The sequence below is a fragment of the Camelus ferus genome, chromosome 24 (genome assembly GCF_009834535.1).
Source record: "Camelus ferus isolate YT-003-E chromosome 24, BCGSAC_Cfer_1.0, whole genome shotgun sequence".
NCBI lineage: Eukaryota > Metazoa > Chordata > Mammalia > Artiodactyla > Camelidae > Camelus > Camelus ferus.
In genome coordinates, this window is record NC_045719.1 from 18,494,986 (window position 1) to 18,520,257 (window position 25,272).

General features: G+C 52.5%; 1 protein-coding gene across 49 annotated transcripts in view; it reads right to left on the reverse strand.

The window, feature by feature from the left end:
* The window catches only part of CELF4 (CUGBP Elav-like family member 4), a 288,167-nt gene extending 265,077 nt beyond the window's left edge, over positions 1 to 23,090 (reverse strand). For all 49 annotated transcript variants that reach the window (XM_032467303.1, XM_032467284.1, XM_032467318.1 and 46 more), the window contains exon 1: positions 22,659 to 23,090. In XM_032467303.1, the coding sequence (XP_032323194.1) occupies positions 22,659 to 22,944 (286 nt within the window). In that variant the 5' untranslated portion in view covers positions 22,945 to 23,090. The remainder of the gene's footprint in view (positions 1 to 22,658) is intronic.
* Positions 23,091 to 25,272: the final 2,182 nt, after the last annotated feature.

Genomic DNA, 25,272 nt, shown 5'->3' on the forward strand with positions numbered 1-25,272 from the left:
ACTGTAATAAAGGTAAATGCTCCTTACTTAAACAAACAATTCACTTTGGGAATAGAGCTGTAAACAGAAGCAATAAATAAACACTCGTTATTGAGTGCTTACTGTGTATCCACTGAACTTCAGGAGCTGGCTGTTCTGATCTTCCATCACGGTGTTTACACGCCAAGACGTTCTCATCCCCGGATGTGGGACTTAACCATCACGGGCACAAGCGCTCGTAACCAAGCCCGTGACCCTCGGGGCCCTGCTTGGCATTCTGGCTCTGCCGGTTCCTCACTGTGTGACCTGGGAAGTTACTTAAACTCTCTGTGCCTCTGTTTCCTTGTCTGCAAAATAAAGGTGGAAACTGAACCTTCCTCCCTGGAGAGCTGGGTGTGTTAATGACACAGCACAGCTGATGCTCGGGTTCGTGCTGAGCACACGGTAAATGATAAAGTCATGCTAACAATTTTTCTCCTATTATTATGCTTAGTACCACTCTCCAAGCCTGTTCTATATATTCCCATTTCCACGGAGTCTGTGGTTATTCCCAATTTATAGGCAGGGAGCTCGCAGCTCAGGGAGTCAGATGCCAGGATCATGGTCTAGCGCTCAGATATTAAAACTCAAGTCTTTGGGACTCCAGCTCCAGTTCTCTCTCTATAAAACCACCACTGTGCCCTTGTCCTTTTGGGAGAAACTGGTGCTAATGAGGGCCAACCATCACACCCTGTTTCCACTTCAACTCGTGACCAAGCCCCAGTCACAAACTCTTCCATCCCTCCGTGGAGTCCCTCACCATTTCTAGTTGCCTCCAACCCTGATGACGGTCTCTGAGTGACTCCTCAAATCCTGCCACACTCGCACCCCGCCTCCAAGAGTCCCTGATGGTTGTGCGACCCTCACGCTAAATCCAGCATGCAGTTGGCCTCATAGGGGATAGACTGTGAAACCGGAAGCATTCTCAGAAGTGATCGGTTTCCTCTCCACTCCCAGGTGAGGCAGTGAACATCTGGACAAGCCCAGTGACTTTCTCTGGGGCTCCTGGACAAGAACCCAGGCCTCCATCCACATCCAAACCCTGGCCACAGGAGCTGGGCGTCTGCCCGATGACCAGGGCACACAGTGGGATCTGCTGCTGGGGTTGGGGGTGGGGGTGGGTTGTATTTCATTTACGCTTTGGGCATCATCTCCCCCAAGTTTATTTCCTCTCCCGGCTGTGAGCCTCCGTGGGTGGGGACAGTGATTCTTTCTTCCACTTCTCATACAACGTACAGCCCAGGGCCAGGCACGCTGTAGGCAGACGGGCTCCGTCTGTGCTGCTTCTGAGTGAAAACTGTCTGTCAGACCTAAGGAAATCACCGTGACAGTCACCAGAGCATCTCTGGGAGGTGTGACTGTGGTGTCTTCTCTTCTCTTCTCCCATTTCGTTTATTTTTTCTAGGAGTATTGCTCACAATGGAAAACGTTTCCAATAAACTTAATACCACAAAAGGAACTGGCCTTAGCCGGGGCTGCAGTGACTGTCCCTCCAGCTAAGGGCAGGGGGCTACCATGGATCTGCACCTGAGGTGTGTCCAGCTGGGGCCTGGGAGTCTGCAGGGAGCCCATGGGGGAAGGAGAGGCCGATGGACGCGGGTGGACACCCGCTAGCAGGGGTCCGTGCAGTGGGTCTGAAGCCCTGGGCGGGAGGCTCAGCGCACTCTCTGCAGAGGGCCAGGCTTTGGTCTGGGGGACGCAGAGGGAAGAGGGCGCACTGGGTGGGGACAGTCTGAGCAGAGGTTCAGAGATGGACCAGATCTCCCAGGAAACGAGGTGGGAACACAAGGGCAGCGAGGCCAGAGGCGAGCGTCTGGGCTGGAAAACCTATCACTGCCTTTTCTTTTTCGCTTGTGTTACAGCCACAATTTATCTCAGCCTAACCGTGCTCCAGGCACCATGCCAAACACTCTGCCTAGATTACCGCATTTCATACTCAAAATAAATCCAATTTAGACAGTTTGTGTGTTCCCATTTGCTAGAGGGGGAAACTGAGGCTGGCCCAGGAAGCAAAGTGACTTGCCCAAGGTCACACATCTTGTCAGCGGAACAGCGGGCGTCTGACCTCAGCACTGCCTGCCTCTCAGCCCGGGGGCCACCTCCGGAGCCTCCACCTCCCACAGAACAGGGTTGGAAAGGCTGCTGGAGGTGCTGGGCAGGGCCAGGAATCCTCGGAGCTGAGAAAGGAATAGCTTCACCCATGTGTGTGTCTGCGTGTGCCTGTGTGTGGGCGGGTCTGTGTCTGTGTGTGTGCCTGTGTGTGTAAGTGCATCTGTATCTGTGTATGTCTGGATGAGTGTACCTGTGCGTGGGTCTGTGTGTGAGTGTATCTGTGTGCATCTGGGTGCCCGTGTGTGTGTCTGTGAGGGGGATATTGAGAGCGTGAGGGCAGGACCCCCTTCCTACCGGTGGGGAATACGTGTCTTTCTGGTAGCTATGACGGCAGCCTGAGGAGGGGGTTTTACGGTGTGAGCACTTGGTTGGGAGATCCTTCCCCAGGGGCCCCGAGGCAGGGCACAGGAAGTTAGGAAATGCTGGGAAGGGAGGAGGAGGCTGTAGCATCCTGACCATCTGGATTGGGTGCTGACTGACCCCGGGGTGGGGGTCGCCACAGGACAGCTCTGGGGAACAAGCACTGCAGACCCCCTGAGCTGTTCTCCAACTGCAGATTCCCAGCCCATCTTCATGGAATCCCAAGGTCTGAGGCAGAGGCCAGGATTTTTATTTCTCACCAGATTTCCAGGGCATTTGGATACAGGGGACCTACGCTAGGCTGGGGAGGGTCAGTGTCCGGCCTTTGCTGAGGGAAGGCAAGGCAGATCTCACCTAAGGGCTCTGCTCTGTGAGCCAGGGAGAAGCCTGCTGCCTGCACTTCAGGCAAAGTGCAGATGATGACCCTGGATTTGAGCTGAGGGTCGTGCCCTTGGGGTCCTGAGTGGTGATTCCCTCCAGAGAAGCTAGATCTGTGCCCGAGACTTGAGGTCCCCTGGGGGCAGGTAGGACGGGCTTCCTCCTGCCGGCCTAGGAGCCAAGTGAGTTCATGCCGGGGCCAGACTTATGGAGTGCCCGCCCTTCATGTCTGCACCCCAGGGGCTGGGCCAGCCTCAAGTGGCCCAGAGATGAGGCAAAGAAGCAGGGCATCTGCAGCTAGACGTGAGGGCCAGGCTCAGGGACTCTGCGCGTCTGGACAGAAGGACAGAGCCGGGAGGGCAGAGATGTATGCAGCCAGGGAATACTTCTGGGGAGCCCCACCCTGGCCTCCTTCGCGCTGTCCTTCCCTCGGGACTGCTTCCAAGCACTGCCTCTGGCCTTGCTGGTTGGATTTGAGCGCCATCTGCTCCCACCCAGACGGAGGCAGTGGAGGGAGCCTCTCTCTTGCCATTGCTTCTGCACCTCCCCACCCAGTTCCTTCTCTGTCTCTTGCCACACACACACACACACACACACACACACACACACATGCACACACGCACACACACACGCACACACACAACCCTGAGTTTTCCGTTGTCTCCAGGAGGAGCTGGGTGTTTAGGGCTACATTCTGGGGCGTCAAGGTACCCCCAACTTCGTCTTCCTCATCTCCCGGGGGAGCTGGGGGCAGAATGTGAGAAAAAGCCACAACGGCCCAGCCAAGCACCCACGAAAGCAGGGAGGTCTCGGGAGGTCAGTGTCACTCAGTGTCCCACCCCCTCAGGCCACCCACAGCCACGTGTGTGCAGAGCCCTGCCTCCCCCAGACCTCTTCCTAAATCCTCCCCGACACCCTGGCCGGAGGCCCCTCTGAAGACACCCCCCACTGACACATACTGGTGGAGAACCGCCCGAGTGCCCATCCAGGGAGTCGGACCATCTTTTCTGCCATTTTGCACAGCCACTTGGTAGAAGCTCTGGTCATAGACTTAACACACAAGCTGTCACTTATAAACTGGCCCGCTTGGGGCCCATTACAGGCCACACATGCCTGTGTCCACTCGGCACGCATGAGCATATATATCCACACATCGCCTTGCCTGGGCCTCCCCAGCTGTGGTTTCAGTGTGCTTACAAGGAGGTGGTGTGCATGCATACACACACACACACACACACACACACACACACACACACACACACACAGAGTTCTCCCAGCCGCTACAGGGAAGGGCTCCAGGTCCTCCCAGAACTCTGCTGAGACCCAGAGCTTCAGGATGGGGGCAGAGGTGCTCCTGGCGTAAGATTCCCCCTTGGCTGGGGGGAAGTCTCGCTGGATGGCAAGTCCCAGGATGAAGGAGCTTTGCAGCCATGCAGGAAGGAAGATGGAGCCCCCTCTGTACCCTCCCTTCCCTTTCCAGAACCAGGGCAGAACTCACAGCTCTCCAACACCTGGCACGCACGTACACCAGCACACGTGTCCAAGCACGCTGGACACTCACAGGACACAGTGACGCCACACGTAAGGAGAAAACAAGCATCAAATAGGCACACTGTGTGCCAGAAACAAGCCACACCACGGCTGTTCATAGCTGTCTCCCTGCCACGGTCCCCGGAGCTGCCCGCAAAGCCTCACAGCCCGTCAGCACGTGGGACAGGGCAACACCCACACCACCTCGGACCACAGGCCGCAGCATCTCACGTCCAGCACACCCAGCCTGAGCCTGCACGTGGCAGGGCAGGCCCACCCCATGGTCCAGGAAAGCCAGTTTCCAAATAGTCTGTCTGTCCTTCAGATGGTGAACATTGAACTCATTCCCCAATCCTCAGGATTTTATTCTAAAGGAGAGAAAACCATACATTTCACGTTCTCTGATGAGCTTCTTGCTGTGGTTGACCCTTTGCTCCGTGTGTGTGTGTGTTCATTCTCTTAATACAGACGCACAGGGCCACCTCGTCTGCCAAGTCTGGGACAAGCGTGGTCCCATGGACCGACAGGAGCCCCGCAGGCTGGGAGCAGGCTTGGGTGGACATCAGAGGACTAACCGTGGGAAGACTTCCTCCCTTACTCAGAACCACAGGGCGAGGCAGCCTGAGCGCCGGCCCCCGGGACAGACTGGCTGCAAATCTTCAGCTCCACTCCAGTCCCTTCCAGTCGCTTTCCTGGGGGCACCTCTTGAACTCACAGGCCTGGCTTTGCCTACATGACTCCTGTCTGTGGCCGATGTGGGTGGCTGGTTGTGGGCGGTGGGGAGGGGGTCCTTGGAAGTCCTGCCCCAGATTTCTCCAGGACCTGCCTTGGGTCTTGGTCAGAGGAGCAGAAATTTGGCCAGGATCCTGCGGGTGGATGCAGAAGGGCCGTTGTAGAGGGAGCGTTCTCAGTTCTCAGCAAACGCCTTCTGTTGATTTGCTGATTTCTAATGAGCCTTTGGCCTTGACCTTTACTGGGCTCTGCACCACGCAGGCACCAGCCAGAGGACTTTTGGCCTCTGGCCTAGGGCTGAAAGGTGAGTTAAGGGGCCCACTGTGCCCCCTCCCCTGTTTCCGAGCTGGGCCTCTGCGTCCTTTTCTCTAAACCAGCTGCTTTTACTTCTGCTAAGGAGCGATGTGGCTAAATTGTGTCCATGCCTTGTGGTTGATTCAGCCTTGTTAAAAGGGTGGCGTGTGAGTGTGTGCTTCTGTGTGAGTGTACACAGCCTTGTCTGTGTGTCTATCTCTAGGTGTGTCTCAGTATATTCCTACACGTGTGCGTCTGTGAAATGTGTGTGTGTGTATCTGTATTTTTGGGTGTGTGTGCTTGTGTACGGGGGTGTCTGTATTTGATGTTGCTGTGTGTGTCCGTGAGTACATTTCTTTGCGTGTCTATACACGTGTGAGTATCTGTGTGCACGGGTGTCTGCCAGAGGGTGTGTTGGTGTGAGGTATCTCTGTGTGCCTGTAAAGTGTCCACGTACACTTGTGTGTACATGTTTTCAAGCCTCCGTAAAAGACCGTGTGGAATGATTTAAGAAAATGTTAGCCTTTGATGTCACAGGGCTTCAGTGTCCCCATCTGTAAAACGAAGGCGATGGAAGAGATGATCTTTTTATTTACTTCCATAAAGGGAGCTGCAGTCATGGAAATGCGGTGGGCTTGAGAATATGACAAATTTGGTTGCAAATTCTGGCTCTGCGTCTCCGTAGCGTGTAAGCTCCGTCGAGTTACTGCTCTCCGAGCTCCCGTTCCCTTGGCATTCAAAGGGGCACAGTGACATCTCTGTCGCAGTTTTGTCACGAGGACTGAGTGAGATAAAATAAGCGAGAGTCCTGTGTGTACGCCGTGTAGTAGGTGCTTTGTCAACATCCCCTCCCGTCCATCCTCGAGCCCTGATGTCATCCCGTGCATCGTATTTCTGAGCGAGCAGGATTTTCAGAACACCCTGTGGTCTGATGGGGGTGCTGGCACTTAATACATGACAATGACCCTGGAGATTTTAACTTATACACCTCGTTTCCCCTCGGCTCAGCTCATTCCATCCTCCCAGGGACCCTAAGTGGTGAGGTGAGCAGGGGTCACTGCAGTGATTGGAGAGAGGAAGGAGCTGAGACTTGGAGCCAGGCTGCAGGGCGGGGCCAGGGCCAGGCGGGCAGCTCCAGCCTTGGTGCACCAGCCGAGTCTGCAGTAGGCAGTGTCCAACGCGCCAGACACCGCCTGCTCCCGGGGCCCCTCTGAGGATCCAGGGCCCCGTCGTATGGTCAAGCCCAAAGCAGAGGATCCTTCTCATGACCCCCGACGCACACAAACCATCTGCTGGACAGAAGCGAGGAAGCAGCCTTTTGCACGAGGATCGGAGGGGAGACTTCATGAAGGGTGGCTGGTCACTCCCAGAGCTGGTTCTGATCTGCCTGCAATGAGCAGACTCCCCCTTCACTCAAACAGCCAGGGGTGTGGACGCCCAACGCCAGATTCAGTAGCCTTGTCACCCACATTATTTATAAGATCTGACTCTAGGGGATGTTTGCTGGCCTCCCCAAATCCAAACCACTGCAGAGCAGAGTGGTCTGGCCCCCAGAGAGCCGGGGAGCAGACGCCTTGTGTTACCAAAGAGATGCCTTGGAAAGGAGTGCTCTCATTTCACATTTAACTTTGAGCAGGTTAGTGAGGAGACAAACCAACCTACCAACCATTCCTTACGTCCTTGCTGCCCTTTGGCCAGGGGCTGCCCAGCGGGCCGGGCCCCAGGAATCTGCCTGCCTGCTCACCACCCAGACCTCTGCCCCCTCCACTCGCCCACGCCCCTTCCCTGGCTTGTCAGCGGCTGTTCTTAGCCCGAGCTGCTCTGCTGTATCCTGGCAGGATTTGACCAGGTTGTAATTTTCCTTCGTGATCCTTTTTCCATTTTTCTTTATAAAAAAGGTATCAACTGTACCTGGTTGCAATAGGAATGAAAGAGGTAATATACAAGAAAGCACTCTGCAGATTAAAATGCTATATAAATGGAAGGCATACTATAATATAAATGAATATAATATAATATAAATGAAATATATAATTTAACATCTATGATACAGTGTATCAGACGCATGGTCTGACTTCAAATGACCAAAACACCTCTGGCACCCAGGTTATCTCAGTACGGCATAATACGTGACTTAATTTGGTATATCCTGTGGTTTATAGTATGTCCTGCGAGCCACCTGATTATGTAATATCTTCTGACATATCATATTCCCAGCACAGAGGAAAGTAGAATCAAAATCAGTCGACATTAGGCTATTTTGGCATTCAAAACACAAGCCCCAGATTTGTGATTTTAACAGCTGAAGCTGGGAGGGAGAAAACTAAAAATACGAATGGAGAAGATATCTCCATCGACCGGCAATGTGGCCCACTGGGCGGGGGGACCCGTGGGAAGGCAGAAACCCCAAGAATAGGTCTGGGGAGGGGGAGCGGTGGGGAGAGGGCCTCTAGGGAGCGGGTGGAAGAGTCACGCTTGGCAGTGGTGGTTCTTACTATTTATGAAGCCAGTTGAGGAGCTAGAGGGCTTGCGGTGGCCCCCGAGTCGGCTGATTAGCTGGAGATTATATTGATGATGTAATAAAAATTCACTTTGTCTATTAAGTTTCACCAGGACAATCAGGAGAGATTAGATAAGAATCAGAGGAAATGAATAACCGAATGGAGGAGGAAAGCCATGGCCTCCCGCCCTGCCTTCGTCCGTCCTGTGGGTCTCCCCTCTTCCTGCTCCCAGTGGGGCCTGGACCAGGAAGCCCCCAGTCCCACACCCGGGCAACGCTGAACCGGCAGCCTCCCTGGGCTGGAGCCTGGCTGTGTTCAGGGAGGGACTCGGCGCTCCAGATACGGCACTGGTTTAAGTTTACCGACTGTGTTTAATATTTTATTAGACCTCTGGCTTGGCAGCCTCCTGGGTGCGCTGGCCCTGCTGGGAGACAGGCAGGGTCTCAGCCCCTCCACTGCCGGCTTCCTCTGGTCCTGCAGCAGTGGAGGGGGGTTCCACGACCCAGCGACACAAATGTAGGCCAGGCGGGCCCATGCCCTGTGAACAGCCAGAGGCCTCTCAGCCTCACAGTGTCTCCCTCTGGCCTGGCCCATGCCGGAAATTCCCCCATTAGAGCTGTTTCTTTGGGTTATGGCCTGGGCTCTAAAAGGTCCCTGTAGGAGGCACGTGTCACCAGAGACGGTAACACATTAATGCCCATTAGCCGCCAGGGACGCATCTGCCCAGTTTGATTTGTCAGATCAGCAAGGCGCAGGACTTTGAAGGGATAGGATAGGGAAGTCCTTTGAGTTGGGGACCGCTGTTCCCTGAGAGCCTTGGGCCTTGAGGTCTGGGGTCTGGGGGTGGGGGGAGCGCAGAGGAGGCTGGATGACAGCCAGCTGGGAAGGCCATGGAAAACCACGTCCCTGACCTCCCCATCTCTGCAGGGATGGCCTTGGGCAGTTACTCCAGCTCGGAGATGGAGCTCAGTTTTGCCCCATCTGAGAAATCCCGGGGGTCAGGAAGATGTCACGGGTCAGGTTCTGCAGAAGGCCTGAGAGAGGGCAGCTTCCCTCCCCTAATGAGCTGGCCACAAACACTCCTATATTCAGAGCCCTAAAGGTCACCTCATCTCTTACTGCTCCTCTGGGCTGGGGTTCTCTCCCAGAGATGGGAGAAGCTCCACAATGGCTCCTGTGCAGTAAACATGCCGCCCAGGGACCCTGGCACCCTGGCCTGGGTGTGTTATCCACTGGGAGTGGATCTTCCTGGGATCTGCCAAGATTACTGCAGTTCCAGACCGGCATCACTCCAGGAAACTCTGTCCCCGGCTTCATCCCTGTTGCTGGCTGCCTGCAGCCATGCCTGAACTGGGGGCTGGTGCAGAGGAAGGGCAGAGGGCCGGGGGTAGGTTCCAACCTCCAGAACCCCACAGTTCACCTCTCGGGACGGGACGTTCAGCTGAGTAAGGCTGTGGGGACAATCTGGACGCCTGCCTAAGTGACAGGGAACACAGGCACAAGTTTAAATATTCCATGAGTAATTTCTCAGCCCAAGTGGGCTGTCGTTGGGACAGCTGAAGGACACTGCAGCCCCAAAGCAGGTGGGGCCTGTCCGGGCAGGTCCTATGGGTGTCACTAGCTTCATCAGACATACCTGCAAGCCGCCCACCTACCCCTGACCCCTGCCTCTTTCTTCTTCGTCAGCCAGGCTGGTGGTGGGTCCAGATTTCTTCAAAGTGAAAAATTCCTTTATCCACCAGCCTGAGAATGAGACTTCACTGCAGTGGGACCGAAACAAAACATAATGGAACAAAACGAAACAAAACAAGCGGGCCGTCAGCAAGCCAGCCTCCCGGCTCTGCCTTGTCCCTGTGTGCCCGCCCGGCCCCTGCCACCCTCTCCCCAAGGAGCCTGCGGCCAAGCCCCCTGGGCAGGGAGCTCGATGCCCCTATCAGATTCCTCCTCCTTGGGGGAGTCTTTCGTTCCCCATCCAGGACATTCGCATTGGGTAGTTTTATATTTGTGGGTTTGCTGCTTTCTAGCACACCCGGTTATTTCGTGGTGGTGATGGTGGGGTCCCCACCTTCTGAGGAGAGAACTTGACTCTCAAGGCACCTGAGTTGCACATGAATCTGCCTCCTGGAGGGAGGCCTGTTTCTGCCCCATCCCAGGGCTTCCCGGTGAGGACTGGAATGCCCCACACGCTCTCTGCTTGGCAGAAGGCTGCCCAGCCACATGGGGGCGGGGATGGGACCCTGCTCTCCACATGGGGATGGTTGCAGGGACACCCTAGAGGCCGGCTGCAGTTGGGGTGATGATGCCTCTGCTCTTGCCCCAGTAGGACCCTTCTCCTGCCTCTGCCAGCCTGGGGGACTGTCTCCTCCCGGCTGTGTGGCCTCTGTTGTGGCTCAGTGGAGATAGATTAGAACATTCAGAGTTAATATTTTGCTGAGAAACTTGAGAAACTCGAGAGAACCAATCCAAAGCCTTAGAAAGAGTGTGAGCCACAGGCAGGGGTCTCACACAAAAGGGAGAGGGAGTCTGGCCGCCCGCAGCTCCAGCATTGTGGCCGCCATCTGGGCCCTGGTCCTGTCCCTCCCCTCCCATCCAACTGCCTGGATTGTGACCTGGTCTGCAGAGTGGCCACTCACTGCCACCTCCGGGAACGCTCTCCCCGCCGAGACACAGCCCCGTCACCTGTGCTCCCCTCCGCTCTCCAGGGACCGATCAGCTGCCCTGACCCGTCCAGCCCCAGGCCTCACCCTTCACTTCTCATTCCTGTGGCGTTTCAAACCTGCCCAACACAATGACAACAGAACTGACTCTAAAATAAATCTAATAATTTATTTACTGAAATCATCAAAAGGAGAGCAAAGAGGAGGTTTTAGTTTTCAATAAAAAGAGTTTTAAAAATTGCAAGAGAAAATGAAGGCTGTAAATAAGCCAGCTGGTGGCTCCCCTGCTCTGTGCCCGTCACTATGATGGCCCACGGGACTCGGTCGCTGCCCTGGGGTCTCAGCTGGACTTCAGACCTGGGTCACTGGGCACAGGGTTGAGGGTGCATGTGTGTCTTGCGGGGCACTTGGAGATTCCTTTGCAGAAGTGGACGGATATAACAGTTTGGGGTTGGACCCAGGTCCGGCCCCTGAGTGTGGAAGAGTCTGGTGTCTCGCCATGTGGAATGAAGAATAAAACCCGTACTCAACCGCACTCTAACTATTCATTAAAAACAGTGAAACAAAATTCACATGCGAACTGAACTGCAGTACTTTCTGGATTTTCTGGTTCTCCTCTCTTGTGTCCTGTTGGCTCTGTGTTGCTGGTGTCCCAGCTTCAGGTTTGGGGTCCCACACAGCCCACCCCTGCGGGGGCTGCCGTGCATCTGAGGAGAGGCGTGCCCCCCGCCCCTGCAGGGGTGAGGAGTGGGGTGCGGGCGGGGTTGGGACGCCAAGCTAGGACAGCGGCGGCCGGCAGGAAAGGCTCCTGGGCATCAGGGGCCTGGCTTGAGAACAGAAAGTTCTCCCTCTCACCGTCAGAGGGCAGGCGACCGCTGGAGGAGAGGGGAGCCCTCCCACACACACAGTTTGGGGGCCCCTCCCCAAGGTAGGGAACGGGGCTACTGGAAGGGCCTGGCTCTGGGCTGTGAACCCAGGTCTTGAGGCCGAGGAGGGGATGAGGCACTTCGGGGCAAAGAGGATGCCCTCAGGTGCCAAATCGGCCCACCCCCAAACAACTCTGCGGCCTTGCCTAGTCTGGGTAGGGCTGGGAGCAAATTCAGAGATCTGTGAATTGTCCTGCGTAGTCCGGGGGCTGGGGCTCAGCTAACAAAGCTGGGCTCTTAGCAGGAGGGAGGGAACAGAGACTGGCCCCAAGGGCTGGGCGTAAGCACCTGGTGGGACCCTGAGTGTGCACGTCAGGAGGGGGAGGTGGGTCAAGAGAGGATGGGATGTTGTTGGTCTGCTGAGGCCCCAGTGCTCCCAGCCCTGCCACAGGCTCCATCTCCTCTCCCTCCTTTACAATTGGAGGCATCTCCCCTGCACTTACACTCCATCTCATCCACCACTGCCCCACGAGGGACCTGGCCTCTAAGGCAGCCTCCCTTCCAGCTGCCTCCAAAAGCTCTGGGAACAGAGAAAAGAGATGATCTGAAAGCTTAATGAGCTTGCCTGGCCAGCCCTGTTCCCTCTCTCCCTGTCCACTGAGCCCTCGGTTCCTGGGTTCTTTGCTCTCCACTCCTCCTTCAGAACACTCTTCCAGGCACTGCCCAGGGCAGCCAGGGAGGGCCAGGAACAGCCTGAGCTGGGGCTCTGGCGGGCATGGCTGTGGGGAGCCAGGGGCAGGCCAGATAGCAATTCCAAGGCCAAGGGCGTATAGCCTTCCCTTTCCTTCCCACTCACTGTGCCTGTTCGTGAGCCTCAGCGAACAACGGCTTCCTACAGTCCAGACCGTTCCAACCCCACCAGCAATGCTGATGGGGCAGGACCCTGCACCTCTGGCTCTGCTGGTCTCAAGAACCCAATCATGTGATAGATTGGATTGGGTGCCTTTCTTCCTGAGACCCCTAAGCTGCAAAGCACACACTGACATCTCCGGGGGCCAGGATCCCACCATGTAACTGCGGACGTTGCTTCAGGCTCACACCACCCCTCCGAGATAGACTTCTTCACGCGGCGGGCACAAGGATGCGCTCTGTGTCCCATCCGATGAGACCAAGCCAAGCCAAGTATTGATTTGATGGGAAGATATGGATATGTTGGGTGGATAATGGGTGAGGGATCCTGTTTCTTTCTTTTCCTGTTCAGAGGACACCTCTCCTCCACTCACCCCGCTGGAAAGCAGAGGCCGGATGAGGGACGGTGTTCTCGTCGGTCACCCAGGGACGCCTCCTTCCCCTCGGGCTCCTTCCAGGCACTCAGGACCACGGAGCCTCTGGGAACAAGGTCCCCCTCTCCCACCGCGGCAAGCACTCCCAACATCTTCGCCTCTCCGTATATTCTTAGAACCAGTCAATATGATTAATTTTACATGGGCATAATTTCCTGCTGCTGCCGTGGAGCTCTCCAAGCCCTGCCCATCAGCAGTGACATGATACAGTTTCTGGTTATATTGGTCAACCAAGATATTGATATTATTAATAATGGATATCTATATGCCGACCTTTGTCCACACAACTGAATCACTCTGGGCTGGCTGTCACATTTCTTTAAGAGGTATTGATAAGCCCATTACTGGAAGGGCATGTACAGTCTTAGGTGTGTGATTTCACTCACCTTCAAGCATCGCCTGTGAAAATCTACCCTTGTTGGCGGAGCTGGTGTGGGGGCGGTGGCGCGTGCAAGAGAAAGTCTGCGTGCACATACTTGGGTGGTGAGTGTGTGTGGGTGGGTGTGTGTGAGTGTGCATGTGAGTGTGTGTGCGAGTCTGTCTTGAACACCGGCCCTTTTAGAGCTGATCAAATAGTCAATTAGAGCATTATAAGGAGGTAGCAGAATCAGAGAGTGCCTACAAATACACTGTGATGTAGTGTTTGATCTTTGGATGCCTCTTGTCTCCTAGGACTAGTGCAGGAGGCTTGGCTTTATAAGGATATTATTAGGTTGATGCCTCGTTCTCTCAATGTACCTGTCAGGCAAGAGGCAGCACTCACTGGAAGCAGTCTGGCCAGAAGCAGCCACAGGGAGGTGCGCTGAGACTGGACTTTGGGGGCTTGCTGTTCCCAGCCTCGGTCTCTTCACCTGTGCGGTGGCCTCCATGTATCTGACTCCGCTGTCTTCAGGCCAGAGAGGGGAGGTCGCCTCAGCTCTGCCTCTTAACCTTCTGCACCGAAACTCCCCGTCACAGGGATGCTTGACACTCCACCAGACCCTGTTGTTTCATACACACGGGGCTGCCGATTAGAAGGGCTCCCTGGTAGAACGCACGCTTCGTGTGCTCACGTGTGTCTGCACACAAGCACATGATCTCATCACTACGCCTCTCTGTGATGGCTGTCATTCCGACGTGGGTGGACAGTGGTGTCAGGGACAGTGCCTCCCTCAAGTCTGTCTACAGTGATCCGTTCCTGTTTGGACCCAGACATGTTCACTTGTTGGGAGAGCCCCCTCACGTGCCCCTGGAAAGGGAAGCCAGCTAGCTAGTGAGATCTTTTGGATCCTCAAACATAGTGTGTGAATAAACCAGACATGGATTAATTAGGTGTGACGGCATCATTAAATTAGAATAATGAACAAACAGCCACGTATGGCATTCAGATCTGCCTCGCACGGCTCCAAGGGTGGCTTTCAAGTGAGTCACCTGTCAGTCTGTGGATTCTGGGGACTCTAGAGACCGAGGTTCCAGTCACATCTTGAGAATTGGATTCCTCAGGCACCACCCACTCAAGGCAAGGTCCATCCTTCAATGGGCACCCAGACTCCACAACCGAATCCAAACAATGGCTTGGTTCGATACAGCATCATCTATGCACGCTTCAGCAGCAAGCATTTCTCAGAGTGAAATACGACAGTGGCACAGGTGCTCAAGAGACAGGAGGGAGAAGTTAAGAGGTGTGGGCAGCGGACGTGAAATGTATCGATCCCGTAATATTTATGTGGACGTGCACAGAGTCGCTTGTGCACGTGTCCCCACACACAAACACTTCCATACACTCACATCTTTTGCATTTCCACGAACTCCTTTTTTATTCTATCGACACTCCCCATTTCGGCCTGATAGATTTGAAGGTGAACCAAGTCTCCGTCATGTAATTTTAGAAACAGCTGCGCAACGGCAGCCCCATGCCCTCGCCGGGCAGCACCCCTTACCGGGCAGCACCCCACACCATCCCCATCCTAGGACAGAGCGGCTGTGCAGTAAGAGCTGTTCATCTTTAACAAAGAGGAAGAAGCCACCAGCTAAGAGGAAAGAAAATGGGAAGGAATGTTGCTTGCCTCCCTGCCAGCAGTGGGATAGCCTAATGCATGGGGGGTTTTGTCAGTAAGATCTGTTAAGTATCCAGAAACCTTTGATCTGGAGCCGCTCTTAACAAAGGTGATAATTAATTAAAGCGGAGTGTATTGCAATAAAGTAACATCGCGGTCAGTTTATGTGCGGTCCAGAGCCGGCCTTCGGAAGTCCCTGTCAATTAAACTCTTGTTGGAGGCCAGCTCATTATCAATTTTTTTCCCCCGAGCTTTGATCAATATTTTTGGCTGTGCTGTCCTCATGGAACCAGAACTACGCCTGTCGCCATGAGGGCACCCATTTATTTACATCTTGCAGATGGCCACGCAGGGTTTGCTCCTGAGCGGAGCTGCTGGGAATCGCTTCCTTTGAGTGTCAGTCATCTCACGCTGGAGGGGAGATACAAGGGAGGATAAGGGAAGCCAAATGCGGAGCAAGTCGAAGGGGAGCAGCCTTGGGAATGCACAGGATGAAAACATCCCCTCGTGCTCCCGGAGGGACCCAGAAAGGAGGCCGATTACCCTGGGGCTGCCCACCTGGCTGCTTGGTTGGTTTCTGTGGGCAGGGTTGTGGCTTGGGCTCTATACCCATCCAGGGGCCACTGGAAATGGGCTGAGTGGAGATGAGGAAGCCCTTAGGGTAAACACATAGACTCTGGGAATTCCTTTGCCACCGTTTCTTACCCCATCATAGTCTGCATCTTTTTGCCCTGGCATCTTTAACTGCATCCCTATGTTGCCAAATGGAACGTGGATCTATCTCTTCAGACCCACTGGGTTGTTTTTTTTTTGTTTGTTTGTTTGTTTTGTTTTTTTTTTTTTTTGAGGGCATCTTAAATGGCAAGGGGAAGAAGGAAAAGAAGATAGAAGAGGATGATTAAAGGGCTCCAACTAAGTTGGGGGGCTCTGTTCCCCTCCCCTAAGCTATTTGTGTAGGGTTACATGCTTTCTGTGATTCCTGGAGAGCCTGTGTATTTGAAGGGCTGCAGAACAGGCGAAAGTAAAGGAGGTGGGATGTGTTTCCCCTGTATCAAGCCCAAAAGGAGGGCTGCGGCTCCCTGCCACCCCTGTGTGCATTCAGGCCAAATGCAGCCCTCTGCTTGCAGCGCCTAGCTTGACTGACTTGCTCAAGTCCTCTGTGTGTGTGTGTGTGTGTGTGTGTGTGTCTGTGTGTGTGTCTCTGTGTGTGTGTATGAACACAATACAAGAAAAAATTAGGACTGGAATGCCGAGGGGCAGCAAGTGAGGTAGGGCTTGCAGTGGGCGGATGGAATGATCTCTGCAGAGGGCTGGGCTCTGTGGCTGGCCACTCAGATCTCGGATGGAAGGTCATTTCTAAAATGAGTCAATAGGTGAGCAGAATAGACTCTGGGAATTCCTTTGCCACCGTTTCTGATGGGTGTTGAGTGGGGGGAAGTGAACCCTCACCCTAATCTGGACTTTTGGGTGGGGATAACAGGCAGATGGACAAGAGCATACCTCCACACTGGAACTTAGATCACTGACAAATTCAAGCCACAAGTTCCGAGGTGGAGCATGTACATGATCACGAGGACAGCGTCATTCTCTTCTTTTCTCCATCAACCATCTCCATGATCATGCATTCAGTCTTGCAAGATGAAACGACCCCTAACATCATCTCCATTGCACTTGAATTTGTCATGTTGTCCCTGCACACATGCGCGCGCGCGCACACACACACACACACACTCACACCAACACCCACACAGGCTGCAGCATCTTCCCTCCCCTGACCTTCCAGTACCCACAGACATGCACAGATTTTCGCACCCTCGAGCTCCTCTCTCAGCATGTCACATGGGATTTCCCTTCCAAGTTCAGAAGCTGCTGCAGTTTCAGACACTGTCAACCAGTGTTCCCAGCTTCCGGCTGGCATTCTGGCCCTCCAACTTTCAGTTTTCCTTTTCTTCTGCCTACGATGTTGGGCCTCATTCTCTGTTGCATCTTTCTCTCCTCTATAGATTATTCATTCCAAATCCTCTTCAGCGAGATCCCTCCTGGGTCACTCTGGCAACTGACCACCTTTTGGTGACGGGGAAGGTGTGAGTCCTGCAGTGCTTTCCCCAAATCCACCTGAGGCAAGTGAGACCAGCTCTTATCTCAACCCAATAGGTGGTGTCTTGGGTATCTCCCCAGGCCTCTTTCAGAAGCCCCTCTCCCATCCTGGTCTACACATTATAATGATGATGGTGATGATAATAATGCCTGCAATGGCCTTGCTCAAGTGAGTGAGTCTCGGGAGCATGGTGAGCTCACTGGGTATCAGGAATGCCTCCTGGAAATCAGCTCTTTGAACGCACTCGGAAAACTTCACAACACGCATGAATGGAGGGCAGGTTTGCGTAGCTATGGCACACATTTTTGTAATTGTTTTCCTTTGGGTTGTTTTTAAGCTATGACTTCATTCAAGAAAAGCTTTTCTTTTTGTTTTATTTTGTTTTGTGTTTGAGAAGCCACAAACATCAGCCAACTGGAGCAGGTGGAGAGAGTGAAAGTATGCCAAGGGGGTTCTTTCAGACCGATCTAGAATTCCCATTAAAGCTGGGGGGGGGGGGGAAGAGTGTTAACGTCTCCCTGTTGAATTGCAGTAAAATCTAGGCCAGCCCTGGTTCCCATATGTGTGGGATGAGCTTAGTCATGCTTACACATGGGTGCATATACGTGCACGTGCGCATATTAATTTATCTCTGTGTGTGTATGTGGGTTGATTCTGAGGAAGACTGCTTAAAAGATAAATGAAATCATGTACAACTAGCAAATAGCCATCTTAAATAAACTAATAAATAAACTAATCATTCCTCAATAGTTTTTTCTTTGCTCCTATATAGAATACTTATCAACATCTGGAATTTGGAGGTTTTTAAAATGGGGGCTGTTGCTCAGGATCATTTTAACTTTGCAATGATTGCTATCGCTAATTTTCTCTAGGGAAACTTACATTTTAAATGTTTTTCTTCCTTCCTTATTAGAGCTATCTCATTTTCCATATCTCTTTCTCACAAAGCAAATCTCTCTTTTAAAAGCTGTAGGTGTGTGTCCAGCCATTCTGCCAGTGTCTTTCCCTGGACAGAGCTGAATTTTTATTTTTCCAAGTAATTTTTTTTTTAAGTTCATCTTAATTGAGTGAATGCCCACTCTGGTACTTCAGTCTCACTGTCTCTTAGACTCATTTGAAAACAGAAATCAGATAGAACCTCACTAGCTTTAATTCACCTATCTGAGGGGGAAAACAAAACAAAACAAAACACAAAAAGCCCTCTCAGCTAAAGTCAAGCGGCAAAAACTCGATGTTCTGAGAATTGTTATGTTTTACACAAAAATACGAGACATTATTTTATGAAGATGATTCCACATCACCAAAACATAATCATAACCCTTGCCCTTTCCCTTTCTCCCAGCTGCACCTCAAATCAAGGGGGCTTGAGGAATTTCCTACTTAGATGCCATTGAAATGAGAGGTTGTGCATCAGGGGATGAGTATGTTTTAAATTGATGCACTCGCCGGAGCTCAGTGCACAGAAGGTTCCATTACTCTGTCCCACCCTCCCTCTGGGTGTAGTATGAAAGTATGAGGGGCTGAAGTCCCTGCAGCTGTGGCTCCTGGGTTGGGAGCACCTCAGGACTGCCAGTAGAGATTTTCCTCCACGCAGCAGAGGAAAATCTCAATGCACAGAGGTTACTCAGGCCACAGGTCTGTTCTGACTGGTTAACAAGAGGGACTGTGATGTGGACTTGGCTGTTTAGATTAAAATGCATCGCAGGCTCTGGGAACAAGCACACATCAGTAGTAAAGGCTGTTTAAACCTTTGGGGACAGCCTTATGTTTAGATTACATTAATTCATAAATATTACACTAAATACCACTTAAATTGGACTTAAATGACTTCAAAGATAATGCATTATAATATGGCTATCCAGAGAGCCCTAGTCTTTATGTCTCCCAGTAACTCAGTCTTTGCTGCATCCTACCCTGCTAGACAAGACTAAAGTTATGAATGGATTGTGGCTTGTTCATGTGTGAGCCACCAACTGTGTATGTGTGTGTGTGTTAGCAGGCATGACTCTGTGCGTGTGTGTATGCATTTTCAGTCACTGCCTCTGTTCTCTAGAAAATTTGAAGAATAAAAGAGAAATAAATAAAAAGTGAGATGGAAGAAGAATTAGACTAGTAGGTGACCTGTTTCCTTCTCCAGGGGAGAAAAATTCTATAGAAAGGGGCAAAATTACTCCTCACCTCACTTCTATTGCTACCCGGGGAGTTTGCCTCTCTCTTCTTTAATCAATAGCACAGTGTTTTTCTCTTTGGAGCTTGAAAAAACAATCTTTCTCCAAGTGCTTGTAACGGGGGAGAAAAGGAGACTGAGTTAGCCAGGAGAGTTTGCATTAAACTGGGTTTTCTTCCTAAGGTATTGTTTCTTAAAATTGTTCTGGTTTTTTTTTTTTTTTTTTTCCTTTTTTCACTGCTTTCTCTGCCTGGCACCCAGTTCTCCCCCTGCCCATTTGCTTTCTGGTCTCCAGGGTGTGAATTTACCTTTAACTGGGGTAATTACCCCAGTTTACAACTGCTATTTGCTGCCTCCCCAACCCAGGTCTTTCTCTGATACGGCTGGGTTTGCTCCACAACACCCACCCACTCCCTCCTCCACAGAATCCCAATTTGACTGGAGTAATTGCCTTTTAAGGTTCACTCTACGCATGACAGGTATTCCATTAACCCTTAGAACTCTTTCCTTCTTCAGTTACCTGAAATGGAAGGTGGCCAACAAATATATACCCACCTGAATTCTTATGCACTTAATTTAATTTTTACCTTATTTTTCTTCTTCTTCTTCTTTTAACCAATAACATACATATTCCATCCACACTGGAAGCCAGTATCTTGTCATATCTCTCAATTGTGTCCAGTATAATTCATTAGAAGTTAGAAATTCAAGAAGGGGAAAGAAAAAGCCACAAATATACCCTGAAACCAGGCTTAACAAAGGCATGTTTCCATCCCTAGAATCATGTTGTAATTTAGAGTTGGGGGAAATCAAGAAGCCAAACGCAACCCTCATTCTTCAAGCCTCATCATGCTTTTGGACTTAACAGTAATTAATCACCAATGGCAAGCGAGTAATTTTTTAAGGTGGCTGGAGGCTTATTTTATCAGGATTAGCTAATAAATCAGGCTGTATCACTGAAGGAGGAGTTCAAACTCTTCTAGGACTGAATAAACCAAACCTCGGAAACTGTCTCATTTATTCAGCTCTCTTGGAGCTTCCAGGCACTGTTAGGGACATTGTGGCCCAACCTCACCTATAAAAATCTGAGGGATAGAGAGGAAGGAAGTTTCACAGAGAAAAAATATATGCTCAGGCTCTGAACGGTGAGTTTCGACAACGAGGCACCCAGCATTCCAAAGCCAATGGGCCTGCCTGCCCCTGACTGAGCCAGTTTAGGGAATGAATTCCTCAGAAAATGAAGTTTTGCTTGTCCTAGGAATCCTGACCAGATATGCGTGTGTATATATATGATATGATACATAGGATATGATACATAAGATACAACTATATCATCACCTTCTCCACCTTCCTGATGCAAATGGTGATAATGCTACTTCTTTGCTATAACACAAAAAACATCAGAAACAGAGTGATGATACCAGCAAGGGTCATGAGAAGAAACCAATGAATATTGTTTAAGATTATCTTCATTTGAAATAAGAAAAGCAAATAAAGTACTCCAACCCAGATCTCATAGAAAGCTCAGCTCTTCACAACTGTCTTTTTGCCTCTAGTGGGTTCTGATTTTTTTAAACTTTAAAATCTCAAATCCCCACAAGAACTGATCATTAAGGTGGGCAAAGGATTCCCCTACCTATGCTTTTTTATTTTCATTGTTGCTATTTTAAAACCTAGGGACATATTAGAATGACAAAGGTCTGATAAAAACCTTGATTAGCTCCTAGGGAGCTTGATTGGAAAGGGAAAAACTACAGAGATATGGTTGACTTGAGAGGGAGGGTGAAAAAAAGGAAAACAAACATTATTTCGGAGACTGCCTCCCCATTCCACCTTTCCAGTTTCTCTTCTGAAAAGACAGACATTTTCTCCATATTGAATAAAGGTTGGTTTCTCTCTCCATTACAGCCCCCACCCTCACCCCACCCTGACAAACCCAGTATATTTCCATTCTGCTGTGTTTTTGTGCTACTCAACATGCCATTAACTTTAAGATTTACTCCTCAGCAGGCAAGCTGGAAGATGCTAAAGCCAATAAAAACTGCTCTCTGGGACTCCAACTATGAAGAGTTTGGAGCTCTGCTTAGTATTCGGATGAAGGGAGGGCTGGAGACGGAGGGAGGCTGTGATAGTGAAAACACTGCTGCTTAGAGAACCAGACAGCTCTGCGCTCTGCACCTAATGTGCCGGAGGATCAGCTCTGTTCATAGCCCATTTGTGGCCAAGGATGAGGCTGCTCTCTGTGTGTGGGTGGGTGTGCGTGTGCGTGTGCGTGTGCGTGTATGTGTTTTCATCTTTAAAACCACCAGCTCTAACACAAGCATCTTCAGCGGCTCTCCACACCACTGTTTATTAAAAACAGAACGGTCCATACACATCCCTTACAACTTCCTTAGCCCGGTGTTCCTTCTCTGCCTGATAATCAATCTCTCTCAGAAAGCATTTAACTTGCCTACACAGCTCCAGCCCCGATTAATCCCCGCTGCACATCCTATACATTACTGTTAGGGAGCAAGTACTGGGCTAATTTCGTCACCCACCAGCCACCCACACACGTTCTACAACTGAACACGTTTGGGGCTCTGCCTTAAAGATAATAAAACAAGGAGAAAACAGGCAGGCTGCAGACAATTCCCATGACCACTTTCCTAAAAAAGTTGCTGGGTTTTAATTCTTTGATCATTCTGTTATCCCCTCCTCCAAGCGCTCACTAGCAATGATTGCTTCAAGGAAAAGAAATAATGTACTATAAACCTCTCTGCATGGTGAGTTTGGGATGATTTAGGATACACCCTTCAAAATGCATACCTTTCATACACAGATTTTCCCCAAAGCCCTGCTTTTCCTGAGAGGGGAGTCATTGAAGCTTCCCTGACCCCCCCACTCCACCCAGGGGATGGCTGATTCCTTGTTAATTCTTGCCTTAGGTTTTGTCCCTCCTTCCTTCAAACATCCGACACCCCCCGCACACACACCACAACCGGATTACTGAGGCACACAGCTCGGCAGGGAGAGTTTACTGCTAAATTAATAGCGAAATAAAAATATCTCTTTGAATTTGTCACCTCTCTTCTTTTTAGACGGTTGCGCTCCTGCTACTCTGGCCCGGAGCGGAGGAGGAGAAGACCGTCTCCTCTTAGTATTTTCAGCACCACGGCGATGGACAGCACCCTAGGTCCCGGCCGGCGGAGAGCCCGCCAGTCTGCTCTGCGTCCCGGGCTCGGCCGGTGCAGCCGTCCCTATCCCAATCTCTCAAGTCGCTGTACCAAAAAATCCAAGCCCCATTCTCCCTCGATCCTCTCTCTCTTTCTCTTCTTCTGCTCCCCCTGCTCTCGCCACGGCACCGTGTCTATTAGCTCCTTGACCAAAACCCAGCCTTGCCCCAGCGAGCAGCTCCCCACGCACCCCAGTCCTGGTCTCCGCTGCCCGAGCGCCTCCCTCCTCGGCGTCCGCCTGAGGCTCCCTCTCGCGCCGTCTCCCGCTCGTTCTCTCGTCGCCGGCCGGCCGGCCGGCCCGCCCGCCCGCTCCTTCTCCCCGGCAAAGTTGGGAGGGAAAGGTGCACTCACCTTTGTGCATGCCTGTGAACCTGTCCTTCAGAACCGTAAGCTCGTAGATCTTGCCGAACTCCTCGAAGAGGGGTTTGAGGTCCTTCTCATCCAGGTTGCGGGGGATCTGCCCAATGAACAGCTTGATGGCATCGTGGTCCTTCATGGGAATGGTCGACGGGTTCCCCGGGCTGTGGCTTAATCCGTTCATGTGCCCGGCGCTGCCAGGGCTGCTGCCGAGCCCGTTGGTACTGAGGCTCGCGTTGTCAGCCTGTCCGTTTGCTAACGTGGCCATCTTTATATACATAGAGAAAATCTTCTTTCCTTTTATTCTTCCTCGCTCGCACTCTCGCTCCTCTCCCTCGCAAGCTCGCTCGCGCTCACACACGCACACGCATACACACACTCGGGTTCTCTCCCCCTCGGTTTCTCTACACGTCGCTCTCCTCTCGCTCTCTGCTCTCTCTCTTTCTCCTCTCTTCCCTCGCTCGCTCGCGCTCGCGCTCTCTCTCCTGTCCCCCCCTCTCTCCCTCCCTCTCTTCTCTCTCTCTTTCGATCTGATCTGATTTTTTTTCTTTTTTTCTTCCTTTCCTCTTCTTCTTCTTCTTTTTTTTTTTTTTTTTTTTTTTTTTACATTGAACAGGCAGGATCCCTGTCCTTTCCGTTTAAACAGGCTGGACCGGCTCAAGTTCCCAGTCAGACCAGGGGTGGGGGCGGCGAGTGTGCGCGCGCGGAGGAGTGGGGCGCGGGGCTGGGAGAGGGTGAGATTCGGAAGGGGGGGCTCCGCGCGGCGGCGGGCGGCTGCCGGGAGCAGGGCGTCGTGGGGCGGCGCCGGCCCCGCCGCGCCTCCCCCGTCGGCGGCCCCGGCGAGTGGCGGTGGTACAGTCCGAGACGGCCCCCGGCTATAAATAGCGCCAGGCGCATGGCTCTTCGGGAGGCGCTGAGATTCCGGGCCCGGAGGCCGCGGGGAGCGGGTTCCTGTTAGGAACCGGGCTGCTGGGCTCCTCTTTGCCTTTTGGGGGTTCTTTTTGTATCAGCAGCAGGTTCAACTTTTTGTATTTTAAAAACATTGATTTTCATTTTCGTGTGGGTATGTAGGGGGACGTTATCCACCGATACGCGCTCTATTAGGGCGCCAGGCGGGCGAAGCAAAGGCAGGGATGGCGGGCGGGGCGGCGGCGAAGGTGGAATGGGCGCTTTTTTCTCCCATCTGGTTCCCTTTATTTATTTATTTAGACTAGAAAAAGCGAGCCGGTTTGGAGGAAGTCCGCCCAGCGATCCGAGTGCGCATTGATCAGTGTCGAGAGAAAAAAAGCTACATAAATATATATTATGTGGATAAATCTATAGACAAGAGCTCTCTCTCTCGCGCGCGCTCTCTCTCCGTCTCTCTCTGCTTTTTCCCTCCTCGCGTCCCCAACCTGCCAGAGCAGTCCCAAATCTTCGCCTCCCTCACGGCGTCTACCACCACCCGAGCCACCTGGGAGGACGGGTCTGCGGAGCAGATGGGCAGCTCTGAGGGGACGGGGCATAGAGATTCGAGGCCTGACCCTCGTCCCAGCCCGCCTGCGAAGGCTGGAGGTGGGTGTTTCCGTCCCGGACGGCCTCCCGGCCCCGAAGCGCGGCGGCTGGACCCGCAGGCGGCTGGCGGGAGGAAGGTAGGAGCCGGGCTCCTCGGCCCGCTCGCCCTGCAGCGACGGAGGCAGGTTCTGGGCGCGGTGGCCGGTGAGCTAGTGCAAAGGACTGTCTTGATTTTGCCCTTGTCTGCTTTACTGGTTCAAATTGGAAAAAAAAAATTTTTTTTTCTAAATCCACCATCAAAGAAATAAAGCCTCCGAATCGCTCTCCGGGCTCTGGCCGGACCCAGACTCCAGACTCCAGCTGTGTGCGCTGTCCCCTCGGGCTTCGTTTGCAGCACCTCCTGCTCCAGAAGTGCGAGGCTACGAGTCGCGCCTGCAGGCGAGAGCCAAGGGTCCCGCCGCCCGGTCCCGCACTCCGCCAGATTCCCCGGCAGGCCCGCGGGGGCCAGAACGTCGGCTGCGCGGGAGAGGGAGTGGCTGGCGCGGGAGCCGGGTACAAGCAGCCCCGCCCCTGGGGGCGAATGCTGTAGTGAACTTGGCTTGGGAGAGCTAATTTTCCTTTTAGTGATATTTACCTGCACCCCATCCTTTCCCACATTTGCTTTTCCAGGGCAGCCTCTGCTCGGCTTCAGAAGCCAGGCAAATTAAAATAAGGCTCTAGCTCCCTGGCATGTTGCGGGGCAAAGCTGCTGGCCTGACCCTGGCCGGGTGACCACCGGCCCCTGTTGGGTGTTCTGGGTTTCTCTCTTCCTGCCCTGGGATTGCGTGAGGTTACTAGACGATATGTTTAAAATTTTATTTAAAGAAATGAGACCCCAGCTGCCTGAAAACCGGGACCAAGCCCGTTTGGTACAACCACAACGCCGAGCTCTCCAGCGCCAGGAGGAAGCCAGAGGAGGCCCTGAGTTTCAGCCCTGAGCCCACCCGGGACACCTCTTCCTGAGGATCCAGGGCCCAAACCAACCAGCAAGTACAATTCTGAGAACCATGGAACTTCGTCCTTTCATTTTAAGATACTCGTGCCTTTGACGGAATCGTGTGTAAGTATAGTTGAT